The 24847-nt window shown below is 37.2% G+C and overlaps 2 protein-coding genes across 5 annotated transcripts in view; both read right to left on the bottom strand.

The window, feature by feature from the left end:
- The window catches only part of mindy4 (MINDY lysine 48 deubiquitinase 4), a 32514-nt gene extending 19299 nt beyond the window's left edge, over positions 1 to 13215 (bottom strand). The window contains exons 1-7 of one of the 2 annotated variants that reach the window (XM_062027802.1): positions 13097 to 13215; positions 9310 to 9429; positions 5810 to 5961; positions 5594 to 5750; positions 5374 to 5528; positions 241 to 293; positions 59 to 165 (exon numbers count right to left, since the gene is read on the bottom strand). In XM_062027802.1, coding sequence (XP_061883786.1) covers positions 59 to 165; positions 241 to 293; positions 5374 to 5528; positions 5594 to 5750; positions 5810 to 5961; positions 9310 to 9429; positions 13097 to 13156 — 804 coding nt within the window. In that variant the 5' untranslated portion in view covers positions 13157 to 13215. Of the gene's footprint in view, positions 1 to 58; positions 166 to 240; positions 294 to 5373; positions 5529 to 5593; positions 5751 to 5809; positions 5962 to 9309; positions 9440 to 13096 lie in introns of both variants that reach the window. The other variant, XM_062027803.1, reaches the window with a different exon arrangement.
- A 9161-nt stretch (positions 13216 to 22376) lies between these two features.
- The window catches only part of nexn (nexilin (F actin binding protein)), a 38208-nt gene continuing 35737 nt past the window's right edge, over positions 22377 to 24847 (bottom strand). For 2 of the 3 annotated variants that reach the window (XM_062027799.1, XM_062027797.1), the window contains 2 exons: positions 23771 to 23959; positions 22377 to 23694 (listed from right to left, as the gene is read on the bottom strand). In XM_062027799.1, the coding sequence (XP_061883783.1) occupies positions 23317 to 23694; positions 23771 to 23959 (567 nt within the window). In that variant the 3' untranslated portion in view covers positions 22377 to 23316. The remainder of the gene's footprint in view (positions 23695 to 23770; positions 23960 to 24847) is intronic. The other variant, XM_062027798.1, reaches the window with a different exon arrangement.

Genomic DNA, 24847 nt, shown 5'->3' on the forward strand with positions numbered 1-24847 from the left:
AAAATAAAAAGTAAAATACTTGGTAAGGAAGCATGCAAGCAGGAAGTACAGCAACAACCGAGGCCGTGTGTTGGTCCATGGGCCGGCTGGTGTGGCGTCCGCTCGCAGTCACTGAGTTTCTGATGGACACGTTGGACAACTCTAGCAGCTCGTCTTCAATGTCGTCTGCAAAACGACAGAAAGGAATGAAGTGGTGAGCTCTGACAAACAAATGTTGGGGGAAAAGACGTCACTTCTTACCCAGCACCATCTCTGACATATCCACGTTTGGCGGCGTCCTTTTGGGCCTCACGCTGAGAAAAAACCAGTACAGTAAACAAACCAGCATACTAGAGTACAGTAGAGTAGCGTGGTGGGAGATTGTAACTGAGCGTGCAGCCCCAAACGTCTCTCCTCATTGAGCCAAATTGAACTCTGTCTCTGCATGATTCCTTGCTTCTTGTCTGTTTAATAGATGTTTGAACCTGACAGATTGGCACCGGTGTCGATTCCCAGGTTCGGTTCGAATGTGAACAGTACCCATCCCTAAGGACCACACACACACACACACCCTCCTTCCCTACTAAGGGCACTCACATGCGGCTCCGTCTTACTTGTGAGTGACAAAAGAAAACCCCAAAAAGCAGCAACAGGAAAGTTGAATTGTATTTTCAACAAATAGGTTTTGCTTGTCATGTTTGTTTGTTTTTTGCCCCTTTTTTTGTCTCCCCGCAGCATTCTTCAAAATGGCATGCGCCATAGCTAATTATGCAAATGAGATCATCACAAGTCACTACTGCTTATATGAACAATGCAGCTACTGCCATCTTGTGGACGCAATAAAAACTGCATGAGGAGGCTGAGGGCCGTTCAGGCCAGTGTTTTCTGAAGTGGTCATTGGCCCCTCCCTGGTCACGTGCTGAAGTGCATGTTAATGAATTAATGACGGCCCTTCATATGAAGCTTCACCGCACATATTCCCAGCCCCTTCCTGCTTACTCACTGACAAGGATACAATGGAAAGTTTGTTCCCAGCTTGTGTTTTAATTGATGTCAAGGCTGCCATTTTACACTAATTACTGAACATGAGTTGGTGTTAGTACAAACATAAATCAAATTAAACTCAAGTTGGATTAAAACGAGTATAAAATAATTCCATATAAATTAAAGTGTGAATTTTGTATTGGGGGGTTTCAAATAAAATTATGTTTAGGGCCCTGATTTAGCCAGTTTTGTAGACGTCCACTACAATGGACACAGCCATTAATTGAATAGAGCAGAGGTGGCTAAACTTTTTTTTTTTTTTGCGACCCGCAGCACATTTTTTAATAGCCTCCGGTACATTCTAAAAACACTGTTACAAAAAATAATTAAAAAAATTACACAAATGCAGGACATTTTAACGGTCATTGCTGGACCATAATAATGAATCAAAATCAATGTAATGAATTATTGACATATTCAAGGCTGGAATTACTTCACAGCAAATATTCTACTTTGAAATAATTTTAGGGGATGATATTGCATATTTAGTGTTTGCCATAAAAAACTAAGTTTTCTATGGCAAAAAAAGGGCATCAAACAAAAAGTAAAAACGTATAATTGACGGATAGATATGAAGTTGATCTGAAATTGAATTTTATTTTTTTTACTGTCATTGCTAAAAAAATAATAATGAATTAAAAGCGATATTATGAATTATTGACATATTCAAGGCTCCAATTACTTCACATCAAATATTCCACTTTGAAATATTTTTAAGGGGAAAATGTGGAGTATTTTGTGGTTTTGCCATGAAAAATTTGATTGTATTTAACAAAAAAGGGCATAAAACAAAAACAACTAAACATAAACAAACAAAAAGGGCATGAAACAAACAAAAAAGGGAATAAAACAAACAAAAATGGGAATAAAACAAACAAAAAGGGCATAAAACAAACAAAAAGGGCATAAAACAAAAAGGGGCATAAAACAAACAAAAGGGCATAAAACAAACAAAAAGTAAAAACGTATAATTGACGGATAAATATGAAGTTGATCTGAAATTGAATTTTATTTTTTTCAATGTCATCGCTCAAAAAATAATGATGAATTAAAAGCGATAATATGAATTATTGACATATTCAAGGCTCCAATTACTTCACATCAAATATTCCACTTTGAAATATTTTTAGGGGGAAAATGTTCAGTATTTTGTGTTTTTGCCATAAAAAATTTGATTGTATTTAACAAAAAAGGGCATAAAACAAAAAACAACTAAACATAAACAAACAAAAAGGACGTGAAACAAACAAAAATGGGAATAAAACAAACAAAAATGGGAATAAAACAAACAAAAAGGGCATAAAACAAACAAAAAGGCATAAAACAAACAAGAAGTAAAAACTTATAATTGACGGAAAGATATGAAGTTGATCTGGAATTGAATTTAAGTAGAATTTTTTTTACTGTCATTGCTCAAAAAATATGGATGAATCAAAAGTGATGTTATGAATTATTGACATATTCAAGGCTCCAATTACTTCACATCAAATATTCCACTTTGAAATATTTTTAGGGGGAAAATGTGGAGTATTTTGTGGTTTTGCCATGAAAAATTTGATTGGCATAAAACAAAAACAACTAAACACAAACAAACAAAAAAGGGAATAAAACAAACAAAACTGGGCATAAAACAAACAAAAAAGGGCATAAAACAAACAAAAAGGGCATAAAACAAACAAAAAGGGCATGAAAGAAACAAAAGGGCATAAAACAAACAAAAAGTAAAAACTTATAATTGACTGATAGATATGAAGTTGATCTGGGATTGAATTTGAGTTAAAAAAATTTTTACTGTCATTGCTCAAAAAATAATGATGAATCAAAAGTGATGTTATGAATTATTGACATATTCAAGGCCCCAATTACTTCACATCAAATATTCCACTTTGAAAGATTTTTAGGGGGAAAATGTTGAGTATTTTGTGTTTTTGCCATTAAAAATTTGATTGTATTTAACAAAAAAGGGCATAAAACAAACAAAGGGCATAAAACAAAAAGGGGCATAAAACAAACAAAAAGTAAAAACTTAGAATTGACGGATAGATATGAAGTTGATCTGGAATTGAATTTAAGTAGAAATTTTTTTACTGTCATTGCTCAAAAAATATGGATAAATCAAAAGTGATGTTATGAATTATTGACATATTCAAGGCTCCAATTACTTCACATCAAATATTCCACTTTGAAAGATTTTTAGGGGGAAAATGTGGAGTATTTTGTGTTTTTGCCATTAAAAATTTGATTGTATTTAACAAAAAAGGGCATAAAACAAACAAAAAAGGGAATAAAACAAACAAAAATGGGCATAAAACAAACAAAAAGGGCATAAAACAAACAAAAAGAGGCATAAAAGAAACAAAAGGGCATAAAACAAACAAAGTAAAAACTTATAATTGACGGATAGATATGAAGTTGATCTGGGATTGAATTTAAGTATATTTTTTTTTTACTGTCATTGCTCAAAAAATAATGATGAATCAAAAGTGATGTTATGAATTATTGACATATTCAAGGCCCCAATTACTTCACATCAAATATTCCACTTTGAAATATTTAAATATTTAGGTGGAAAATGTTGAGTATTTTGTGTTTTTGCCATGACAAATGTGATTGTATTTAACAAAAAAGGGCAAAAAAAACAAAAAAAAACATAAACAAACAAAAAGGGCATTTTCTACTTTGTGCCTAGAACAATCCGGATGGTTCTTTTCCTCTTTGTTCCGGAGGACACGACGTTCACATTTTCCAAAACAAGTTGAAATGGGGACTCGACCCCGAAAGGGACAAGCGGTAGAAAATGGATGGATGGATGGATAGATGGACTCGTCAGACCACAGAACACTTTTTCCACTTTGCATCAGTCCATCTTGGATGAGCTCGGGCCCAGCGAAGCCGCCGGCGTTTCTGGGTGTTGTTGATAAATGGCTTTGGCCTTTCATAGTGGAGTTTTAACTTGCACTTACAGATGTAGCGACCAACTGTAGTTACTGACAGTGGTTTTCTGAAGTGTTCCTGAGCCCATGTGGTGATATCCTTTACACACTGATGTCGCTTTTTGATGCAGTACCGCCTGAGGGATCCAAGGTCATGGGCCTTGCCGCTTACGTGCAGTGATTTCTCCAGATTCTCTGAACCTTTTGACGATATTACGGAGCATAGATGGCGAAATCCCTAAATTCCTTGCAATAGCTGGTTGAGAAATGTTGTTCTTAAACAATTTGCTCCGGCATTTGTTGACAAAGTGGTGACCCTCGCCCCGTCCTTGTTTGTGAATGACTGAGCATTTCATGGAAGCTGCTTTTATACCCAATCATGGCACCCACCTGTTCCCATTTAGCCTGTTCACCTGTGGGATGTTCCAAATAAGTGTTTGATGAGCATTCCTCAACTTTCTCAGTCTTTTTTGCCACTTGTGCCAGCTTTTTTGAAACCTGTTGCAGGCATCAAATTCCAAATGAGCTAATATTTGCAAAAAATAACAAAGTTTTCCAGTGTGAACTAGGGATGTCCGATAATGGCTTTTTGCCGATATCCGATATTCCGATATTGTCCAACTCTTTAATTACCGATACCGATATCAACCGATACCGATATCAACCGATATATGCAGTCGTGGAATTAACACATTATAATGCCTAATTTGGACAACCAGGTATGGTGAAGATAAGGTACTTTTTTTTAAAATTAGTAAAATAAGATAAATAAATTAAAAACATTTTCTTGAATAAAAAAGAAAGTACAACAATATAAAAACAGTTACATAGAAACTAGTAATGAATGAAAATTAGTAAAATTAACTGTTAAAGGTTAGTACTATTAGTACAATAAAGATCATTCATTCATTCATTCATTCATTCATTCATTCACTATTAGTGGAGCAGCAGCACACACAATCATGTGTGCTTACGGACTGTATCCCTTGCAGACTGTATTGATATATATTGATATATAATGTAGGAACCAGAATATTAATAACAGACAGAAACAACCCTTTTGTGTGAATGAGTGTAAATGGGGGAGGGAGGTTTTTTGGGTTGGTGCACTAATTGTAAGTGTATCTTGTGTTTTTTATGTTGATTTAATTTTTTTAAAAAAACAACAACAACAACAACAAAAACAATACCGATAATAAAAAAACCGATACCGATAATTTCCGATATTACATTTTAACGCATATAATAGATATAAAGATGTCCGATATTATCGGACATCTCTAGTGTGAACGTTAAATATCTTGCCTTTGCAGTCTATCCAATTGAATATAGGTTGAAAAGGATTTGCAAATCATTGTATTCTCTTTTGATTTACCATTTACACAACGTGACAACTACACTGGTATGAGAGACTTACATGTTCCTGTCATGTCCGCCTTGGCCCACGTTTTCCGAGCCCTGCGGTCTTTCTGCTGTGTCACTTGTGGACTTTTCGCAGCCTTTCTGCTGCAAACCGACGAGTGACATTCCATCTCCAGACTGTCTTCCACTCAGCCTCGGTTTGTTGGGTTCCTAAAAACGATATCAGATGGAACATCAAGCTGTCACTGCTAATACAGGGAACAAAGGTGGATTACCTGAAGGGTGCTTGATATCGGTCCTGCCATCACGCCGCGTCGCATTCGTCTGCTTTTCGGGACCATTTCAGGAGGCTTTTTTTCACCTTCTGGTTGGCCTTGATGGACCCCTTTGTCATGCTGGTTCAGGCGGGGGGACGCCTCCTTGACATGTGACCTAGGAGGGATCCCACTTAGTTGTCCAGGAACTAGAACATCCATGAGCTTCTTGAATACCTTAATTTGACGCGATCATGTTCGATGCTGGCGACTATTAAAGCAGACTCCAATGATTCCCTCTCCTTGGAGGCCATCTTGTCATCATCGGTGCCTTCAATGTGGTGCTTTATGACGATCTCCAGTAAAGTCCTCAGGGGCGAACTCAGGACCTGCAGTCATCACCCCAAAAAACGGCAAAAAAGTACTCCCAACTTCGAACATTGTTGCGCATTAAAAGCTTTAAAGAAGGAATAATTCGGTTTTCATATGGTTGTAGTACCACCGCTAAGTACATGTAAAAACCCACACGCTATAGTTAAAAGTACAAATTACTAACAACATAAACATAAAAACACACAATAGGTAATAAATAAAATGTTTTAATAAAAACAATTTAAATGCCCAATAGACAGAGCTTGTCGATCCCTTTAAAATGGTCTGAAATTCCCCCAAAGGGATGAGTTCAGGTAGCCTCAGATCCTTTTGTAATTCATTCCAGGACCATCTTTTTTAACAAGATTTGTGTTGGCTCTAGGAACCAACTCACCAAAGATGTCCTCCGACTGCAAACTGTAGCAACTGCAGTCTCTACACATAAAAGGACATACCGTATTTTTCGGAGTATAAGTTGCACCGGCCGAAAATGCATAATAAAGAAGGAAAAAACATATATAAGTCGCACTGGAGTATAAGTCGCATTTTTGGGGGAAATGTATTTGATAAAAGCCAACACCAAGAATAGACAGTTGAAAGGCAATTTAAAATAAATAAAGAATAGTGAACAACAGGCTGAATAAGTGTACGTTATATGAGGCATAAATAACCAACTGAGAACGTGCCTGGTATGTAACGTAACATATTATGGTAAGAGTCATTCAAATAACTACCGTAATTTCCGGACTATAAGCTGCTACTTTTTCCCCTCGTTTTGGTCCCTGCGGCTTTTACGACGGTGCGGCTTTTTTTTTTACGGCTTACGGTAACCAGGGGCCCGCACTACCGAGAGCAAAACAAAGAGTAGGAGAGCGTCAGCGACAGTTTGCGCGAAGGAAGTGTTCATGCAAACACCCTCAATATGGAAAACAAACGGAGAAGTGCATATGATGCTGCTTTTAAGTTAAAGGCAATCGATCTGGCTGTCAAAGAAGGAAATAGGGCTGCTGCACGTACCCTTGACTTGGCTGACGACGCCATTTTGGACCTGTTCTTCTCCAACACAGACGAAGAGGATTTTGGCGGTTTTAGTACGCAGGAGGAAGACGATGACACAATGATTAAAGACTGACTACCGGTAATACCGTTGTATTATTTGTACTCTGCACGAATGCTGTCCGCCTTGTCAAAGATGTGAAAGTTTGATTGAATGATTGAAAGATTTATTGTTAATAAATGGGACGCTTTGCGTTCCCAAACAGTCATCTCTGTCCCGACAATCCCCTCCGTGGTAGCAGGAACCCCTATATACTACGGTAATTACACATCAAAACGCCTGCGGCTTATAGTCGGGTGCGGCATATATATGGAGCAAACTGTATTTTCCCCTAAATTTAGCTGGTGCGGCTTATAGGCAGGTGCGGCTTATAGTACGGAAATTACGGTATAACATATAGAACATGCTATACGTTTACCAAACAATCTGTCACTCCTAATCGCTAAATCCCATGAAATCTTATACGTCTAGTCTCTTACGTGAATGAGATAAGTAATATTATTTGATATTTTACGGCAGGGGCCACCAACGCGGTGCCCGCGGGCACCAGGTAGCCCGTAAGGACCAGATGAGTAGCCCGCTGGCCTGTTCTAAAAATAGCTCAAATAGCAGCACGTACCAGTGAGCTGCCTCTATTTTTTAAATTGCATTTATTTACTAGCAAGCTGGTCTCGCTTTGCCCGGCATTTTTAATTCTAAGAGAGACAAAACTCAAATAGAATTAAAAAATCCAAGAAAATATTTTAAAGACTTGGTCTTCACTTGTTTAAATAAATTAATTATTTTTTTTACTTTGCTTCTTATAACTTTCAGAAAGACAATTTTAGAGAAAAAATACAACCTTAAAAATTATTTTAGTATTTTTAAACACATATACCTTTTTACCTTTTAAATTCCTTCCTCTTCTTTCCTGACTATTTAAATCAATGTTAAAGTTTTTTTTTTTGTTTTTTGTGTAAAGAATAATAAATACATTTTAATTTAATTCTTCATTTTAGCTTCTGTTTTTTCGACGAAGAATATTTGTGAAATATTTCTTCAAACTTATTATGATTAAAATTCAAAAAAATTATTCTGGCAAATCTAGAAAATCTGTAGAATCATATTAAAATCTTATTTCAAAGTCTATTGAATTTCTTTTAAAATTTTTGTTCAGGAAAATCTAGAAGAAATAATAATTTGTCTTTGTTAGAAATATAGCTTGGTCCAATTTGTTATATATTCTAACAACGTGTAGATTGGATTTTAACCTATTTAAAACATGTCATCAAAATTCTAAAATTAATCTTAATCAGGAAAAATTACTAATGATGTTCCATAAATTCTTTTTTTAAGTTTTTCTCTTCTTTTTTTCGGTTGAATTTTGAATTTTAAAGAGTCGAAATTGAAGATGAACTATGTTTCAAAATTTAATTGTCATTTTTTTCGTGTTTTCTCCTCTTTTAAACCGTTCAATTAAGTTTAAATATCATTAATTATTAATAATAACATAGAGTTAAAGGTAAATTGAGCAAATTGGCTATTTCTGGCAATTTATTTAAGTGCCCTTCGCATTAATCAGTACCCAAGAAGTAGCTCTTGGTTTCAAAAAGGTTGGTGACCCCTGTTTTACGGTAATGTGTTAATCATTTCACACATAAGTCGCTCCTGAGTATAAGTCGCACCCCCCGGCCAAACTATGAAAAAAACTGCGACTTATAGTCCGAAAAATACGGTAAATAAGGGGGAACCAGACCAAGAAGGGATTTATAAATAAAAACAATCCATCGAGACATTCTACGGACTGACAAAGATGGACAGTTTGTTGTTGCATACAAGGTGCAATGGTGGACACGGTTGCCACAACTACTAATAGTAAGGCACAGTGATACACACCATCCGTTTTTTGTTTTTTTTCAAACAAGTGCATTCATAAGAAGCTCGTCTCCATCTTTAAGCAAAGGCATTAGTGGTCAGAATCAAGCATTTCCTAACTTGTAGGGGAAAACAGGACTTGTTTCTTTAAAAAAAAAACTTCAATTCTAAGTTTAGCCACAAATTTTTCTATGTGAGATTGAAAATAACAATCCCCAAGTATTTACATGTCATGACCATTTCAAGTTCAACCTTATGAATAGTCAATGGCAGTTGTTTGCCATTAGAAAATAACATCACCTCAGATTTCTCTGCATTTAGTCTCAGTCGAAAGCTGAACAGTGAGTAGTATTAAGTTTGTCATGTGCCAATTTAGTTTTCATTTTTGAGAGTTTTGCCTATATGGTCGATAATATAAATGTACACCATTCCACATGTAATTATCTGTGCTTACCTTATTCCTCCTGTACAGGTCTTCTATGTGCAGGATCTGCCTCAACTGTGATCTGTTGTTGATACTGGAATGTGTGCGTGGGTGCTCTTCATCCATGCAGGCGATGGTCCTCTTCAGTCCCTGCACATTGCTTTTTATTTAGGTCAAAAAAAGCCCCAGATGTTGACAACTTTTTTTTTTTTTTTTTTAAATACTTCACAAATAATTCACTCAACAGTCAAGGCACTTTCAACAACAAGGGAAGAAAAACTAAATAAAATACAGAGAGAATTAAATATTAATAAATAATAGGGCTCCCTCAATCACTTTAAATGTTTTTAACAAAGATATCAATTGAAGGGCTTTTGTACTCTTAATCATTCGCCAAGATTTGAATGATAATTGTAAACCATTAAGCCAATTAGAAAATGTAGGCCTTACTTTCATAAATCGTCATCTATTATGCCTGGAGCATAATAATGGCCCCGGTTGTTGACAACTAATGCAGTGGCGGCTACTTCCGCGTCAATTTGATGTGTACATACTGTATGTCCAAAAACGACATTAATATGAACTGCCAGCGTTGATATGTACATAGAGTATGTCTAAAATCAACAATATAAAGTGCCAGTTAAAAAAACAGAAGCCCTGGATGTTGACAACTCATGTAGTGGTGGGACTGTAACATAGAAATTGTTTGTCAACATTATTATGCTCCAGGCAAAAAAATGTCTACATAAATGTTTAGTTAGTTAGTTTATTATTTCTTCGGTCAGTGGTCAACAAAATAAACAAACGGTTTTACATAAACAAACCGTTCATAAATTGAAAATGTTGCAGACCGAAAGGGTTTAGGCTGAAGTTGAACACTTATTGCGCCTAACCCTATAAACCACGGGTCACCAACCTTTTTGAAACCAAGAGCTAGTTCTTGGGTACTGATTAATGCGAAGGGCTACCAGTTTGATACACACTTAGATAAATTGCCAGAAATAGCCAATTTGCTCAATTTACCTTTAACTCTATGTTATTATTAATAATTAATGATATTTACACTTAATTGAATGGTTTAAAAGAGGAGAAAACACGAAAAAAATGACAATTAAATTTTGAAACATAGTTTATCTTCAATTTCGACTCTTTAAAATTCAAAATTGAACCGAAAAAAAGAAGAGAAAAACTAGCTAATTCGAATCTTTTTGAAAAAATTAAAAAAAGAATTTATGGAACATCATTAGTAATTTCTCCTGATTAAGATTAATTTTAGAATTTTGATGACATGTTTTAAATAGGTTAAAATCCAATCTGCACTTTGTTAGAATATATAACAAATTGGACCAAGCTATATTTCTAACAAAGACAAATCATTATTTCTTCTAGATTTTCCAGAACAAAAATTTTTAAAGAAATTAAAAAGACTTTGAAATAAGATTTAAATTTGATTCTACAGATTTTCTAGATTTGCCAGAATATTTTTTTTTAATTCAAATAATAATAAGTTTGAAGAAATATTTCACAAATATTCTTTGTTGAAAAAACAGAAGCTAAAATGAAGAATTAAATTAAAATGTATTTATTATTCTTTACAATAGAACAAATAAATGTACTTGAACATTGATTTAAATTGTCAGGAAAGAAGAGGAAGGAATTTAAAAGGTAAAAAGGTATATGTGTTTAAAAATCCTAAAATCATTTTTAAGCTTGTATTTTTTCTCTAAAATTGTCTTTCTGTAAGTTATAAGAAGCAAAGTAAAAAAATCAATGAATTTATTTAAACAAGTGAAGACCAAGTCTTTAAAATATTTTCTTGGATTTTCAAATTCTATTTGAGTTTTGTCTCTCTTAGAATTAAAAATGTCGGGCAAAGCGAGACCAGCTTGCTAGTAAATAAATACAATTTAAAAAATAGAGGCAGCTCACTGGTAAGTGCTGCTATTTTTAGACCAGGCCAGCGGGCTACTCATCTGGTCCTTACGGGCTACCTGGTGCCCGGGGGGGTGACCCCTGCTATAAACAATGTCAAATACAAGATGAGCTTCCAAGAATTATGAAATTTCCTTTGCACAACATATTATAAATACACATTATACACAACATAAACACTGTTCAACTATATACACAGTAAAGACATGTGGAATATCCTTATACACGTGTTAGTTTTAATTTTGTATTTTTAATTTTCCTGACGGAGCTCTCTTGAAGGAATCAATAAAGTACTATGTATCCATCTAGTTAAGCCTTTGTACCAATTATATACTATATACAAACAATTATACTTCCATTATTACTTATATCCCACATTTAGTTTGTAATTAACATTGATGATAGTATTAACTACTTTGTTGATTCAAGAGTGATATATTTTTCCAAGACATTGGTCTTAAAGTGTTTTTTAAATGTGTGAATGGAACTGGAACATTTTAAGGAATGATCCAAGCTGTTCCACAGATGAACCCCCCTGACAGAAACACGTCTACTTTTTAAGCTCCTTCTTATGTTTGCTTTCTGAAAGACAGCTGAACCTCTGAGGTCAGAGGGACTCTCCCTAGGTTTGAACCTCTCCTGTAGACAGCCAGGCAGCATGTGGTTATGAGCTTTGTACGTCACAATAGCAGTGTTGAGGTCAACAAGATCGTGCAGTTTTAATGTTTTTAATTTAATAAACAGAGCATTGGTATGGTCATGATAATCCGCATAATTTAGTTTAATGGTTTACAATTATCAATCAAATCTTGGAGAATGATTAAGAGTACAAAACCCCCACATTGGTATCTTTGTTTAAAACATTTAAAGTGATTTAGTTAGGGTTAGGGTTCTTTTTGTCTTTTGCTTTGTTTTTATTAGTGAAGTGAATTATATTTATATAGCGCTTTTCTCTAGTGACTCAAAGCGCTTTACATAGTGAAACCCAACATCTAAGTTACATTTAAACCAGTGTGGGTGGCACTGGGAGCAGGTGGGTAAAGTGTCTTGCCCAAGGACACAACGGCAGTGACTAGGATGGCGGAAGCGGGAATCGAACCCGGAACCCTCAAGTTGCTGGCACGGCCACTCTACCAACCTAGCTATACTTATATATTTATATATAATATAATATATTTAATACTCTATCTGTATTTGCTTTTGTTTTCTTTCCTTGATGTTGAAAGTGCCTTGACTTTTGTGTGAATTATAAATGTATGTTGGTTGTTCAATAAAACATTTTTTTAAAAATTACAAATTAAAAACTAAGGAGGGGCGCGCGTGGTCGACGTCACATCCGGTAGTTATAATAATAGGGAAATGCAGGTAGTTTCGTTGAGGTAAATGAGGAAGTTGTGTGTTTTGTAAAACCAAATGGTAAAATCTAAATCGTTGAATTAAAAAGACGGGTAAGTGTGTTAATAAAAAATACAAATAAAAATGTAGTTGCGGGTACTTCCGGTGTAGACTTGCGTCAAAACAATATTAATTAAAATAAAGTGCAAGTGTTGATGCTAGTGTTCAACTCACATATGTATATATGGAATATGAATCCAATGTTCGGCGTATAGTAACCTAAGACATGAACTAGCATCACAACTCTATAGCATACTATCATGAATTGATTAACGTGGACCCCGACTTAAACAAGTTGAAAAACGTATTCGGGTGTTACCATTTAGTGGTCAATTGTACGGAATATGTACTGTACTGTGCAATCTACTAATAAAAGTCTCAATCAATCAAGTAACCCAGGAGCTAACGCTAGCGTGGCTACAGGTGGTTATCATTGTTGCTTGGCAACGTACTGCAGGCTAGTGGTTAGCATTGTTGCTAGGTAACGTACCTTTCTACTCAGATATTCCCGCACAATGGACGCGGACACCTCCTCCACGGAAACGACCATTGTTGCTATGGAAGATGAGTCCGTTGTCGTGACGATTTAATAACACCCACGACTGCCTGGTGTCAGGAGTGGGCTGTGCTACACACGCTAGCCGCTGTGACGTTATGAGCTAGGGAATTGAAGAACTACACTACCCAGCATGCAACAGTAGTGACGAGCATGCGCGGTAGCCCCGTGAAGGTTGTATGTTGTTCTTTGTTGTTGTTTTTTTACCGACTTTATTTACATCAAATACCTCTGATGGATGTATTTGATGTAAATAAAGTCGTTAAAAAAAGATGGATTTATTTGCCATTTAAGGCTGCGGAACAAATATTTCAGGATTCTGAACGATGTCAAAATAAAAACTGTTTTCTGAAATAACGTTTGTAATTGTAACAGTGATGCCCTGCACAAACGTCAGAAGTTGACCGGAATGACGTAATCTTTGCGCATGCGTGGACGATGGGGGTCTTCAGGTACCGATCGGGTAGTGCATAGACATCTTATAAGGGTACGCAGCATCGCGTGCTACTGCCTGACGAGACGCGGGGCCGCCATCTTGGAGTGGTGATCGATCCGCTCCACTCAGTGCAATTCATTTGGCAGGAGCAATGAACTGTCAGCGCATTTAATTCATCTTACCTCACTGAATACCACTGATTTTCACGTGCTTTTTTGTCATATGTCTAACTTTGATAAATGACACATTCTTTGGCATGTTTTATTATTCATAGTTTGCTTAACAGTAATAGAATATTTGTATATGCTAACCATTTTTTTTTAAATGTATTATAATATTTACTATTTAATCTTTTGTGTGTTTGCCAAACAATGTTTTATTTGACCAAAACGGCATAACACCAAAGAAAACATAACAAATCTGAAGTTGATCTAGAGATTTAATATATTTTTGATGGCATATATTGATGTATAATCTTATTTTTAATGAGTGGTGCCTTTTTGGATAGACGAGACATTAAGTCTGATTTTGTATAATTGTTATTTTGTTATTTATTTATTATTATTTTATTATTGTTTTCTAGTACAAACAATAATGAACCAAAAGCAACGTTGTTGTGGATTATTGACCTATTTAAGGCTCCATGTATTTGACATCAATTATTTCACATATAAATATTTTGTGGGGGAAATTGTTGAATATTTTGTGTTTTTACCAAATAAAACAAGGTTTTCTTTTACAAAAAAGGGCATAAAACACAAACATTATAACGTGTTAATTTGACAGATGGATCTTAAGTTGATGTAGATATATAATATATTTTGTAATATCTATTGATAACTCAAGATTATTGATAAATTAATGTTTTACTCTTTTATGAGTGGGGCCCTTTTAGACATCTGATTGTGATTGTTTTTACTCTTATTGCTCAAAAAACCATAATGAACCAAAAACTATGTTGTTATGATTAATTTACTTATTTAATAAATTAATAAATATTTCACTTTGAAATATTTTTTGGGGAAAATATTGCATATTTTGTGTCTTTGCCAAATAATTAAAACCAGGGAATATTTGACATAAAGGCATAAACATAAAACATGATCAAATCTTATACTTGACAGACATATTTGAAGTTGAACGAGATACTTTTTATTAATGTATATATTAATGTATTATATTTTGATGAGTGGGGCCCTTGTGGACACCCTAAATCTTTTAGTCTGAATGTTTTACTGCTCAATAACAAGAATGAATCAATAATAATAATGAATCAATGTTGTTTTGAGCTCTGACAAATTTTGGATTTGGAACTTAACCGCACATTTTGTAATGGTAAATGTAAGATGAAGTCTTGTGCCGACATTTATTCATGTGTTCACTTAGTCGTGATGTAAAGTGGGCGTGGTGATAGTGTGTGGAGGATATTTGACCAGCAGGGAGCAGGAGGAGGATGAGAAAATCTCCTATTTCCATTTTACAAAAAACATTTTAACCCATTTTAACGTTTAAAGGTGGAACAAAATAACCTTTTAACACATGCGGATACGTTTTGTGTTCACATTTATTCTAAACTATTGAGAAAAGTGGCAAACAAAAAGGGTACTATTTTTTTTTATTGCGGATGGATATTATGAAGATGACCCGCCCACGCGGTGACAACAAGTGAATTGACGCGTAGTAATCTTGTGGCGCCGCTCGGACTCTTGTTTTCAGCGAGGAAACTTTACATTAAAGGTGAGTTTTTAATTTATTTTATGTATTATTATGTTTAGGATGAATCAGTTTTTTTCAAATTATTTAATATGTGGATTTTACTTATTAACAGTCGCTTAAAACTTAATGGAAGGCTGTATTTAGTGAAAGTTAGACCCATTGTCATGAGGTTAGAAATGAGTGTTTAGCTAGCATTAACTTTTCATTCCAATTCTTTCTTGAACTCTTTCTTTGTATGGTGTACTGTGTTGACTAGTATATTGACACATTAGTTGTACGCGATGAACTTGGAGCATTTTGGTGACCAGGTAGGAAACTAACAAGTTAATAGGAAATGGGAGCCGCTAAGCATGCTGGGGCATGGGCGCCATTTTGGAAATCCCCTTTATGTAAACAAGTATATACATTTGATTTGCTTTTTGATTTTTATTAAGGATCCCCATTAGCTGGTTGCCACAACAACCCACTAGTCGTCCTGGGGTCCACAAAACCAATACAATTACAAGTAAAAGCATATAATTATAACTGCACAATACAGAAAAAAACATAGACATCTTATAAGGGTACGCAGCATCGAGCGCTACTGCCTACTGACGCTGACGAGACGCGGGGCCGCCATCTTGGAGTGGTGATCCGCTCCACTCAGTGCAATTCATTTGGCAGGAGCAATGAACTGTCAGCGCACTGAATTCATCTTACCCCACTGAATACCACTGGTTTTCAGCTGGGGTTTTTTTGTCATACGAGTAGCTATGATAAAGGCCACATGTTTTGGCGTGTTTTATTATTCATAGTTTGCCTAACAGTAATAGAATAGTCTTTTCTCTACTATATGTGACCAGACGTCCGAGATCAAAACTGGGAATATAATCCCAGAGAAGGGGGGAAAAAACGGTCAGCTGTTTTTAAGTTGAAGAAACAATATGATTAGGTTATATATACATGCGTATATCCTACATAAACAATGTATGAATACATTAGATATCTATATATCATATAGTCTGTATCTCTGTTGCTGCAACAGTAGAGAGTTTATTCTGTCTTGACACTTTGTACTGATATTTTGTATTACAATTTTCCCTTAAATGATAATGTTTACAGTGATTGTTTTATATGTATTTTTTATGTATGTCGCTTTGGATAAAAGCGTCTGCCAAATACTTAAACATAAACATATATAAACACCTGAATGTCTTTATATCAGCTAAAACCACCAATCTGTTTCACTGGATTCAGAATATAACCAAACTCTGTCTTACCCAACAATGTTAGTATTTGAATATTGTTACTTGAAGACTTATTCCTGGTTACAATTATACTGTTAAGAAAGTATTGTCTTATACTTTGCCTAAAATGAGAATGCATCATTATCAGTGGCGGCTGGTGAATTTTGTTTTAGGTGGGGCTGAAAGTTTGTAAACCAAACCCCTGTAGGGGGGTCATCCTCCCCCAGAAGATTTCTTTGTGATTTTCACATGCAAATGAAGCATTCTGGTGCATTCTGACAAAATAATGAACACAAAATAAAACATTTCATAGGTTTGCAGAGAACTATATAGAATATGCTCACTTAAAGGCCTACTGAAATGAATTTTTTTTATTTAAACGGGGATAGCAGATCTATTCTATGTGTCATACTTGATCATTTCGCGATATTGCCATATTTTTGCTGAAAGGATTTAGTATAGAACAACGACGATAAAGATTGCAACTTTTGGTATCTGATAAAAAAAAGGCTTGCACCTACCGGAAGTAGCGTGACGTAGTCAGTTGAACATATACGCAAAGTTCCCTATTGTTTACAATGATGGCCGCATGAAGTGAGAGAGATTCGGACCGAGAAAGCGACAATTTCCCCATTAATTTGAGCGAGGATGAAAGATTTGTGGATGAGTAAAGTGCAAGTGAAGGACTAGTGGGGAGTTGAAGCTATTCAGATAGGGAAGATGCTGTGAGAGCCGGGGGTGACCTGATATTCAGCTGGGAATGACTACAACAGTAAATAAACACAAGACATATATATACTCTATTAGCCACAACACAACCAGGCTTATATTTAATATGCCACAAATTAATCCTGCATAAAAACACCTGCGTGTTTGTTATGCTAGCTCCTAGCTCCTCTGCTAGCTCCTAGCTCCATAGAACACGCCAATACAATTCAAACACCTGATCAACACACACAATCACTCAGCCCAAAAGACCGTTTACCTAACCCAAGGTTCATAAAGCTTATATATTTTTAAAAAGTTACGTACGTGACGCGCACATACGGTCAAGTTATCGAATGTTTAGCAGCCAAGGCTGCATACTCACAGTACCTGATATTCAGCTGGGAATGACTACAACAGTAAATAAACACAAGACATATATATACTCTATTAGCCACAACACAACCAGGCTTATATTTAATATGCCACAAATTAATCCTGCATAATAACACCTGCGTGTTTGTTATGCTAGCTCCTAGCTCCTCTGCTAGCTCCTAGCTCCATAGAACACGCCAATACAATTCAAACACCTAATCAACACACACAATCACTCAGCCCAAAAGACAGTTCACCTAACCCAAGGTTCATAAAGCTTATATATTTTTAAAAAGTTACGTACGTGACGCGCACTTACGGTACGGTACGTGTTATGCTAGCTCCTAGCTCCTCTGCTAGCTCCTAGCTCCATAGAACACGCCAATACAATTCAAACACATGATCAACACACACAATCACTCAGCCCAAAAGACCGTTCACCTAACCCAAGGTTCATAAAGCTTATATATTTTAAAAAAGTTACGTACATACGCAAAAAAAAGCCAAAGCTGCATACTCACAGTAGCACGTCTGCGTCTTTGTCATCCAAATCAAAGTAATCCTGGTAAGAGTCTGTGTTGTCCCAGTTCTCTACAGGCGTCTGTGTATCCAAATCAAAAGTCCTCCTGGTTAGAGTCTCTGTTATCCGAGTTCTTCCATCTTGACTGCATCTTTCGGGAATGTAAACAAAGAAGCGCCGGCTGTGTACTGTTGTGGCTGACTACGTTCGAAAAATACGTCCATTTCGCACCGACAACTTTCTTCTTTGCTTGCTCGGCTTCCTTCTCCATAATGCAATGAACATGATTGAAACAGATTCACGAACACAGATGTCCAGAATACTGTGGAATTATGAAATGAAAACAGAGCTTTTTCTTATCGGCTTCAATGTGGAAGGCATACCCGTGTTCGCCGGGCTACGTCACACGCATACGTCATCCTCAGAGGCGTTTCGAACCGGAAGTTTAGCGGCAAATTTAAAATGTCACTTTATAAGTTAACCCGGCCGTATTGGCATGTGTTATAATGTTAAGATTTCATCATTGATATATAAACTATCAGACTGCGTGGTCGGTAGTAGTGGGTTTCAGTAGGCCTTTAAGGCATGATGCCACCATATGTTTGCAGAGAACTATATACTGTGGTAATATTCTTTTCACAAAATACAACCAATAGTACGTTAATGTTAAATCTTACTTGTGAAAAGTAATCCCCCGATTCCTATTTTCAACAGTCCGCTCATTTGAGCAGGAAAACGCTGAACACCAGCACGGCATCTTTGTTTTCTACCTGTCAACTGTCAGTTTAGGCTGCTCGCCGGCTCCTCATCACCACTTCAAGATGGCGGCCGAATTTCTTGCGTCACAGCAGCCAATGCTGCGTCTATTTGTAAGATGTCTATGAGTATACACGCAGACATCTTGGAATGACCCCTAATGTAAACAAGTATACACGCAGACATCTTGGAATGACCCCTAATGTAAACAAGTATACACGCAGACATCTTGGAATGACCCCTAATGTAAACAAGTATACACGCAGACATCTTGGAATGACCCCTAATGTAAACAAGTATACCGTATTTCCTTGAATTGGCGCAGGGAATATAGTATTCGCACGTCTAGAATTACTGCCGGGTCAAACTCGTTTCTCAAAATAATTAACGCATGCTTGGCCTTATCGCCGGTTTATTATTGAAGCTGGATCAAATTCGTTTCGCAAAATATTAATTTTATTATCGCATGTCTATAATTTTCGCCGGGTCAAACTCGTTTCGCAAAATATTTAGCATATGGCTAGAACTTCCACCGGGTCAAATTCGTTACGTCACGAGTGACGCATCTGTCCTCCTTTTCAAAATGGAGGAAGCTGATTTCAGTAGTTTACAATCGCACAAAGGAAAAAAGATAAAGAGCTTTTCAGTAGGATTTAAGGTTCAAGCTATTGAATACCGGTACAGTATGCTAAAGAGAACAGTAAGCAGCTATGTTTTATTAATATACCGTAGCTGCGTGTGTGAAATACTGTATAAGTCATTAAATCACTCCCGCCTCCTGGTGGTAGAGGGCGCTGCCGCGCTAGTGATCCTTCTTGCGACTTCCTGTACTGCAGAAGAAGTGAACACACGCAGCAAGAGATTTATTTTTTCCCTCTGCCTGAACTTCTAACATGGAGGATCACATACAGGTATCTAAAATAAAACAGTTTTCTAAACTGGACTTTCAATCGAAGCAGGAGGTAATAATTAAAGGAATATCTCCATCGAAACAGAGACTTTTAAAACTGAAGAAAGAAAATAAGGAAGACTTCTATAAACAAGTTATCGATGCTTTTGGTCAGAAGGAGCTGCAAATGGACTCCATTTATAAGTACAGGTAAGACCATAATAACGTTTTTGTTAATTAAATGTGCTTTTCATGATGGTATGCTTACATCACACTCAAAGCGCACGCCTAAATTTTATGGATTCCTTTTGGTAAACGCCGGAGTGAGAAGAGGTTTTAAAATAATTACCGCATGCACGGCCATCCCGCCGGTTTCCGGTAAACGCAGGAGTGACAGGAGGTTTTAAATTAATTAACGCCCCTGCGGCTATTCAAGGAAATACGGTATGCACAGACATCTTGGAATGACCCCTAATGTAAACAAGTATACGCGCAGACATCTTGGAATGACCCCTAATGTAAACAAGTATACACGCAGACATCTTGGAATGACCCTTAATGTAAACAAGTATACGCGCAGACATCTTGGAATGACCCCCTAATGTAAACAAGAATACGCGCAGACATCTTGGAATGACCCCCTAATGTAAACATGTATACGCGCAGACATCTTGGAATGACCCCTAATGTAAACAAGTATACTCGCAGACAAGTGTCGCTGCCTAATGATTGCTTTCCAGATCAAAAATGCAACAAACACGAAATAACTCAAGTTTTATACAAAAGTTGTCCACCATGGTCTGTTGAATTCTGGAGGAACTCCTCCCCTCATTTTGATTTCAGGAATATTTGGATCCATTAAGAGTTTGAGTATAAATATGTCATATAGGAATTAACTATACACAATAAAACATTAACAAAATGATGTGTCAAATATTTTTTAAATTAATACCTTTGTGACATGAAAAAACACAAGTATTGTAAAAAAAAACAAAAAAACATGACGTTTATTTTTTGATATCAAAATAAAACAAAAAGCAGTTTGGCTAATGAAGATATAGTCTAATAAACAAGATGTGTTCTTCTCCAACGCCCCCTTGTGGTTCAGTACAACAGTTTGGCCAACAACAACAAAAAACAGGAGTGACAGCGCGTTTCCTTACCTCATTAACTCTCAGTCACAGCAGCTGATGGACGCTGTATTGTCAAAATGAAAGCAACATCAAATAGTTTTTCTCCTTCGCTGTATACTTTCAGTGTTGGGACAAGTTTCTCCAATATTGTCCACACCTGTCTCCATCTAACAGCAGTGTGCTCTTCAACACACGGCGGGAAGCGAGGGAAAAATGACTGTAGCGTCCCGGAAGAGTTTGTGCTGCAAGGAATTCTGGGAATGTGTTTATGTTGTGTTGCGGTACAAATATTCTCCCGAAATATAATTGTCATTGTTGTTTAGTGTGGTGTCACTATATGGCACAGGTTTATGACAGTTTTTTTAGGGCACTACAGCAAATGAGAGGGCGGTTGCGGCAATTGCCGCGGTTGCCGTGGTTAAATTCGATCCCTGCATTTTAACATCGAACCAATGCAGGACAATAAGGCATCAGGGTCTTGCTTCCGATTGGTCCACCGGGGGGATCGAGGCCTCTTACGGGTCCTTTACCGGCAACAGAGGCAGACCCGCATTTGGAGAGACTGACATGCCCAAACAGTAATGTCACGGAGGCCGAAAGGACGTTGCCTTTGCCCGCTGCCTTTGTCTTCTATTGCTGGAATGTTACTAAGTTTAGTACTGTTACTCTAAAACGTTTAATATTCTGAATAACGCTCTGAGTGACGGCCAATACTCACACACTACTTACTGTACTACAAAGATCAGACCAATGCAACAAACGACATCACCAAATACAGGGATATATTTTTTCATTTTATTAAAACATTTTCTTTTATAATGTATGACAAATAAGAATGCCTTTTTTTTTAATTTTTATTATTATCAAACCAGGAAGTGGTCACCTCCTGTCCAGCACTACTGCATATCAAATGTACCACGAGTAATACACTTCAACAGAACTTCAAAAGGAAACGTGAGAGAATAAAAATGCCAATGAACCAATTTTAATTCAACTGAAGATGCTCATGTTTTATTTGTGTTGGGATCTATTGCGCCATTGGCTTGGCAGTGTCATGGTATGTTTGACAATTTCAGGTATCAATACTTGGTGGTATGTGGGGAAAGACGCACCGCTAACAAGACTGAATGATTCCATGTGTATTAGAGATGTCCGGTAATGGCTTTTTTGCCGATATCCGATATTGTCCAAGTCTTAATTACAGATTCCGATATCAACCGATACCGATATATACAGTCGTGTAATTAACACATTATTATGCCTAATTTTGTTGTGATGCCCCGCTGGATGAATTAAACAATGTAACAAGGGTTTCCAAAATAAATCAACTCAAGTTATGGAAAAAATGCCAACATGGCACTGCCATATTTATTATTGAAGTCACAAAGTGCATAATTTTTTTTAACATGCCTCAAAACAGCAGCTTGGCATTTGGGACATGCTCTCCCTGAGAGCGGGAGTGTATATTGTAGCGTCCCGGAAGAGTTAGTGCTGCAAGGGGTTCTGGGTATTTGTTCTGTTGTGTTTATGTTGTGTTACGGTGCGGATGTTCTCCTTGTTTGGTGTGGGTTCACAGTGTGGCGCATGTTTGTAACATTGTTAAAGTTGTTTATACGGCCACCCTCAGTGTGACCTGTATGGCTGTTGACCAAGTATGCATGGCATTCACTTGTGTGTGTAAAAAGCTGTAGATATTATGTGATTGAACTGACATGCAAAGGCGGTGCCTTTAAGGCACGCCCCCAATATTATTGTTCGGGTGGAAATCGGGAGAAATTCGGGAGAATGGTTGCCCCGGGAGATTTTCGGGAGGGGCACTGAAATTCGGGAGTCTCCCGGGAAAATCGGGAGGGTTGGCAAGTATGACTGGGAGATGCAACTGGTCTGTACTTCTCCCTACGTCCGCGTACCCCTCCGTACAGCGGCGTTTTAAAAAGTCATACATTTTACTTTTCGAAACCGATACCGATAATTTCTGATATTACATTTTAAAGCATTTATCGGCCGATAATATCGGCAGTCCGATATTATCGGACATCTCTAATGTGTATGTTTGTTAGACTTAAACAGGCTCTAGTAGCATGGCAACCCCAGGAGACTATGGACTTGATACTTTGGCACAGGTCATTTCCAGTACTAAACGGATTATCAGCACGTAAACATTTTTGCGTCTTGTTTGTATTCCTCCCCGAGGAATGCTGAGCCTTCCATTTACCAGACTAAGGGGGACAAAGGAGATTTTACAAAAGGAGTGCGAGACAACTGTTTCCAGCGGGTGGAAGAGCATCAGTAGTCATAAGCTGCAAAAAAGAAAAAGAGGGTTACCCCCACCCGTCGCTCGGTTCATGGAGAAGAGGAGCATGCGGTCCACTTCGGTCTTGTTCATGCAGGCATGCAGTCACACCAGCGTGGTCTTACTTTCTATGGTGAGGATGCAGGTGCTCGCCGCCGTGCCTCGGCTGTTCACGGCCTTGCACATGTACTCGCCCTCGTCTTCCGGGAAGGTCTCTGGCAGGTAGAGGCAGTACGTCTCTCCCCTTTCGATGTACTGATAGTCTTCACAGTCCTGGAGCATCTCTCCCTCAAACCACCAGGTCACCTCCGGTTTGGGCTCCCCTGTGATCTTGACGGTGAAGCGGACGGGCTCCGAGTCCACCACCGATTGGTTTTTCAGAGGTTTTTTAAACCACGGGGCGCCCGATCTGGCATGTTCTTCATCGTCCTCGTAGGAGCCATTGATGATGCTCGCCTCTTCCTGTACGTTGTCGTCCTTTTTCTGCGAGCAGATGAAAAACAAGGTTTCTATTGGCGGCACCACACTTCTTGGTCATGAATAGCAAATATTTATTTACCTTTTCGAGTGCGGCGTCAATCTCTTGTTGCTCAAACTGCATTCTTTGTAGCTTCTGTTCCTCTATCCTCCTCCTCTCCTCATCTTCTCTGGCTTTGGCCATTTGTTCAAACCTGGCTTTCATGTCCACCTTCTGTTTGAATGGAGACTCCTCAGCCTTGGCGGAGGTCAGCTGACTTTCTTCATCCTCCTAAAAACCAACAGCATACCAGACAGTGCGTCTTTCAGAAAATGGCACCAGCATACCAAAATGGACAACTATCTGCATGCCTTTCGGAAAATTCCACCATTGATTGATTGATTGAAACTTGTATTAGTGGATTGCACAGTGAAGTACATATTCCGTACAATTGACCACTAAATGGTAACACCCGAATAAGTTTTTCAACTTGTTTAAGTCGGGGTCCACGTTAATCAATTCATGGTACCAGCATACTAAAATGGCCAACTATTTGCATGCCTTTCGGAAAATTCCACCAGCAAACCAAAAATAGCCAATTATTTGCGTGTCTTTCGGAAAATGGCACCAGCAAACCAAAATGGCCAACTGTTGCATGTCTTTCGAAAAATGGCACTTTCATACCAAAATTGCAGACAATCTGCGTGTCTTTCGGAAAATTGCACCAGCATACCAAAATTGCAGACTAACTGCGTTTTTTATTTTTTTCGTGCAAACCAAAATGGCCGACTATCTGCATTTTTTCCCCCAGAAAATGGCACTAGCATACCAAAATTGCGGAATTTTTATTTTTTTTTCGAAAAATGGTGCGCGCAAACCAAAATGTGCAGACTATTTTCTTCCGAAAAATGGCACATTCATACCAAAATTGCCGACTATCTGCGTGTCTTTCGAAAAATAGCACCAGCAAACCAAAATTGCTGACTATCTGCGTTTCTTTCGAAAAATGGTACATATAAACCAAAATGGCCGACTATTTGCATTTTTTTTCCGCGAAAAACGGCAGCAGCAAACCAAAATTGCAGACTGCGTTTTTTATTTTTTCCGTGTAAACCAAAATAGCCGACTTTCTGCATTTTTTCCCTCGAAAAATGGCACTAGCATACCAAAATTTCGGAA

The sequence above is a fragment of the Entelurus aequoreus genome, linkage group LG19 (genome assembly GCF_033978785.1).
Source record: "Entelurus aequoreus isolate RoL-2023_Sb linkage group LG19, RoL_Eaeq_v1.1, whole genome shotgun sequence".
NCBI lineage: Eukaryota > Metazoa > Chordata > Actinopteri > Syngnathiformes > Syngnathidae > Entelurus > Entelurus aequoreus.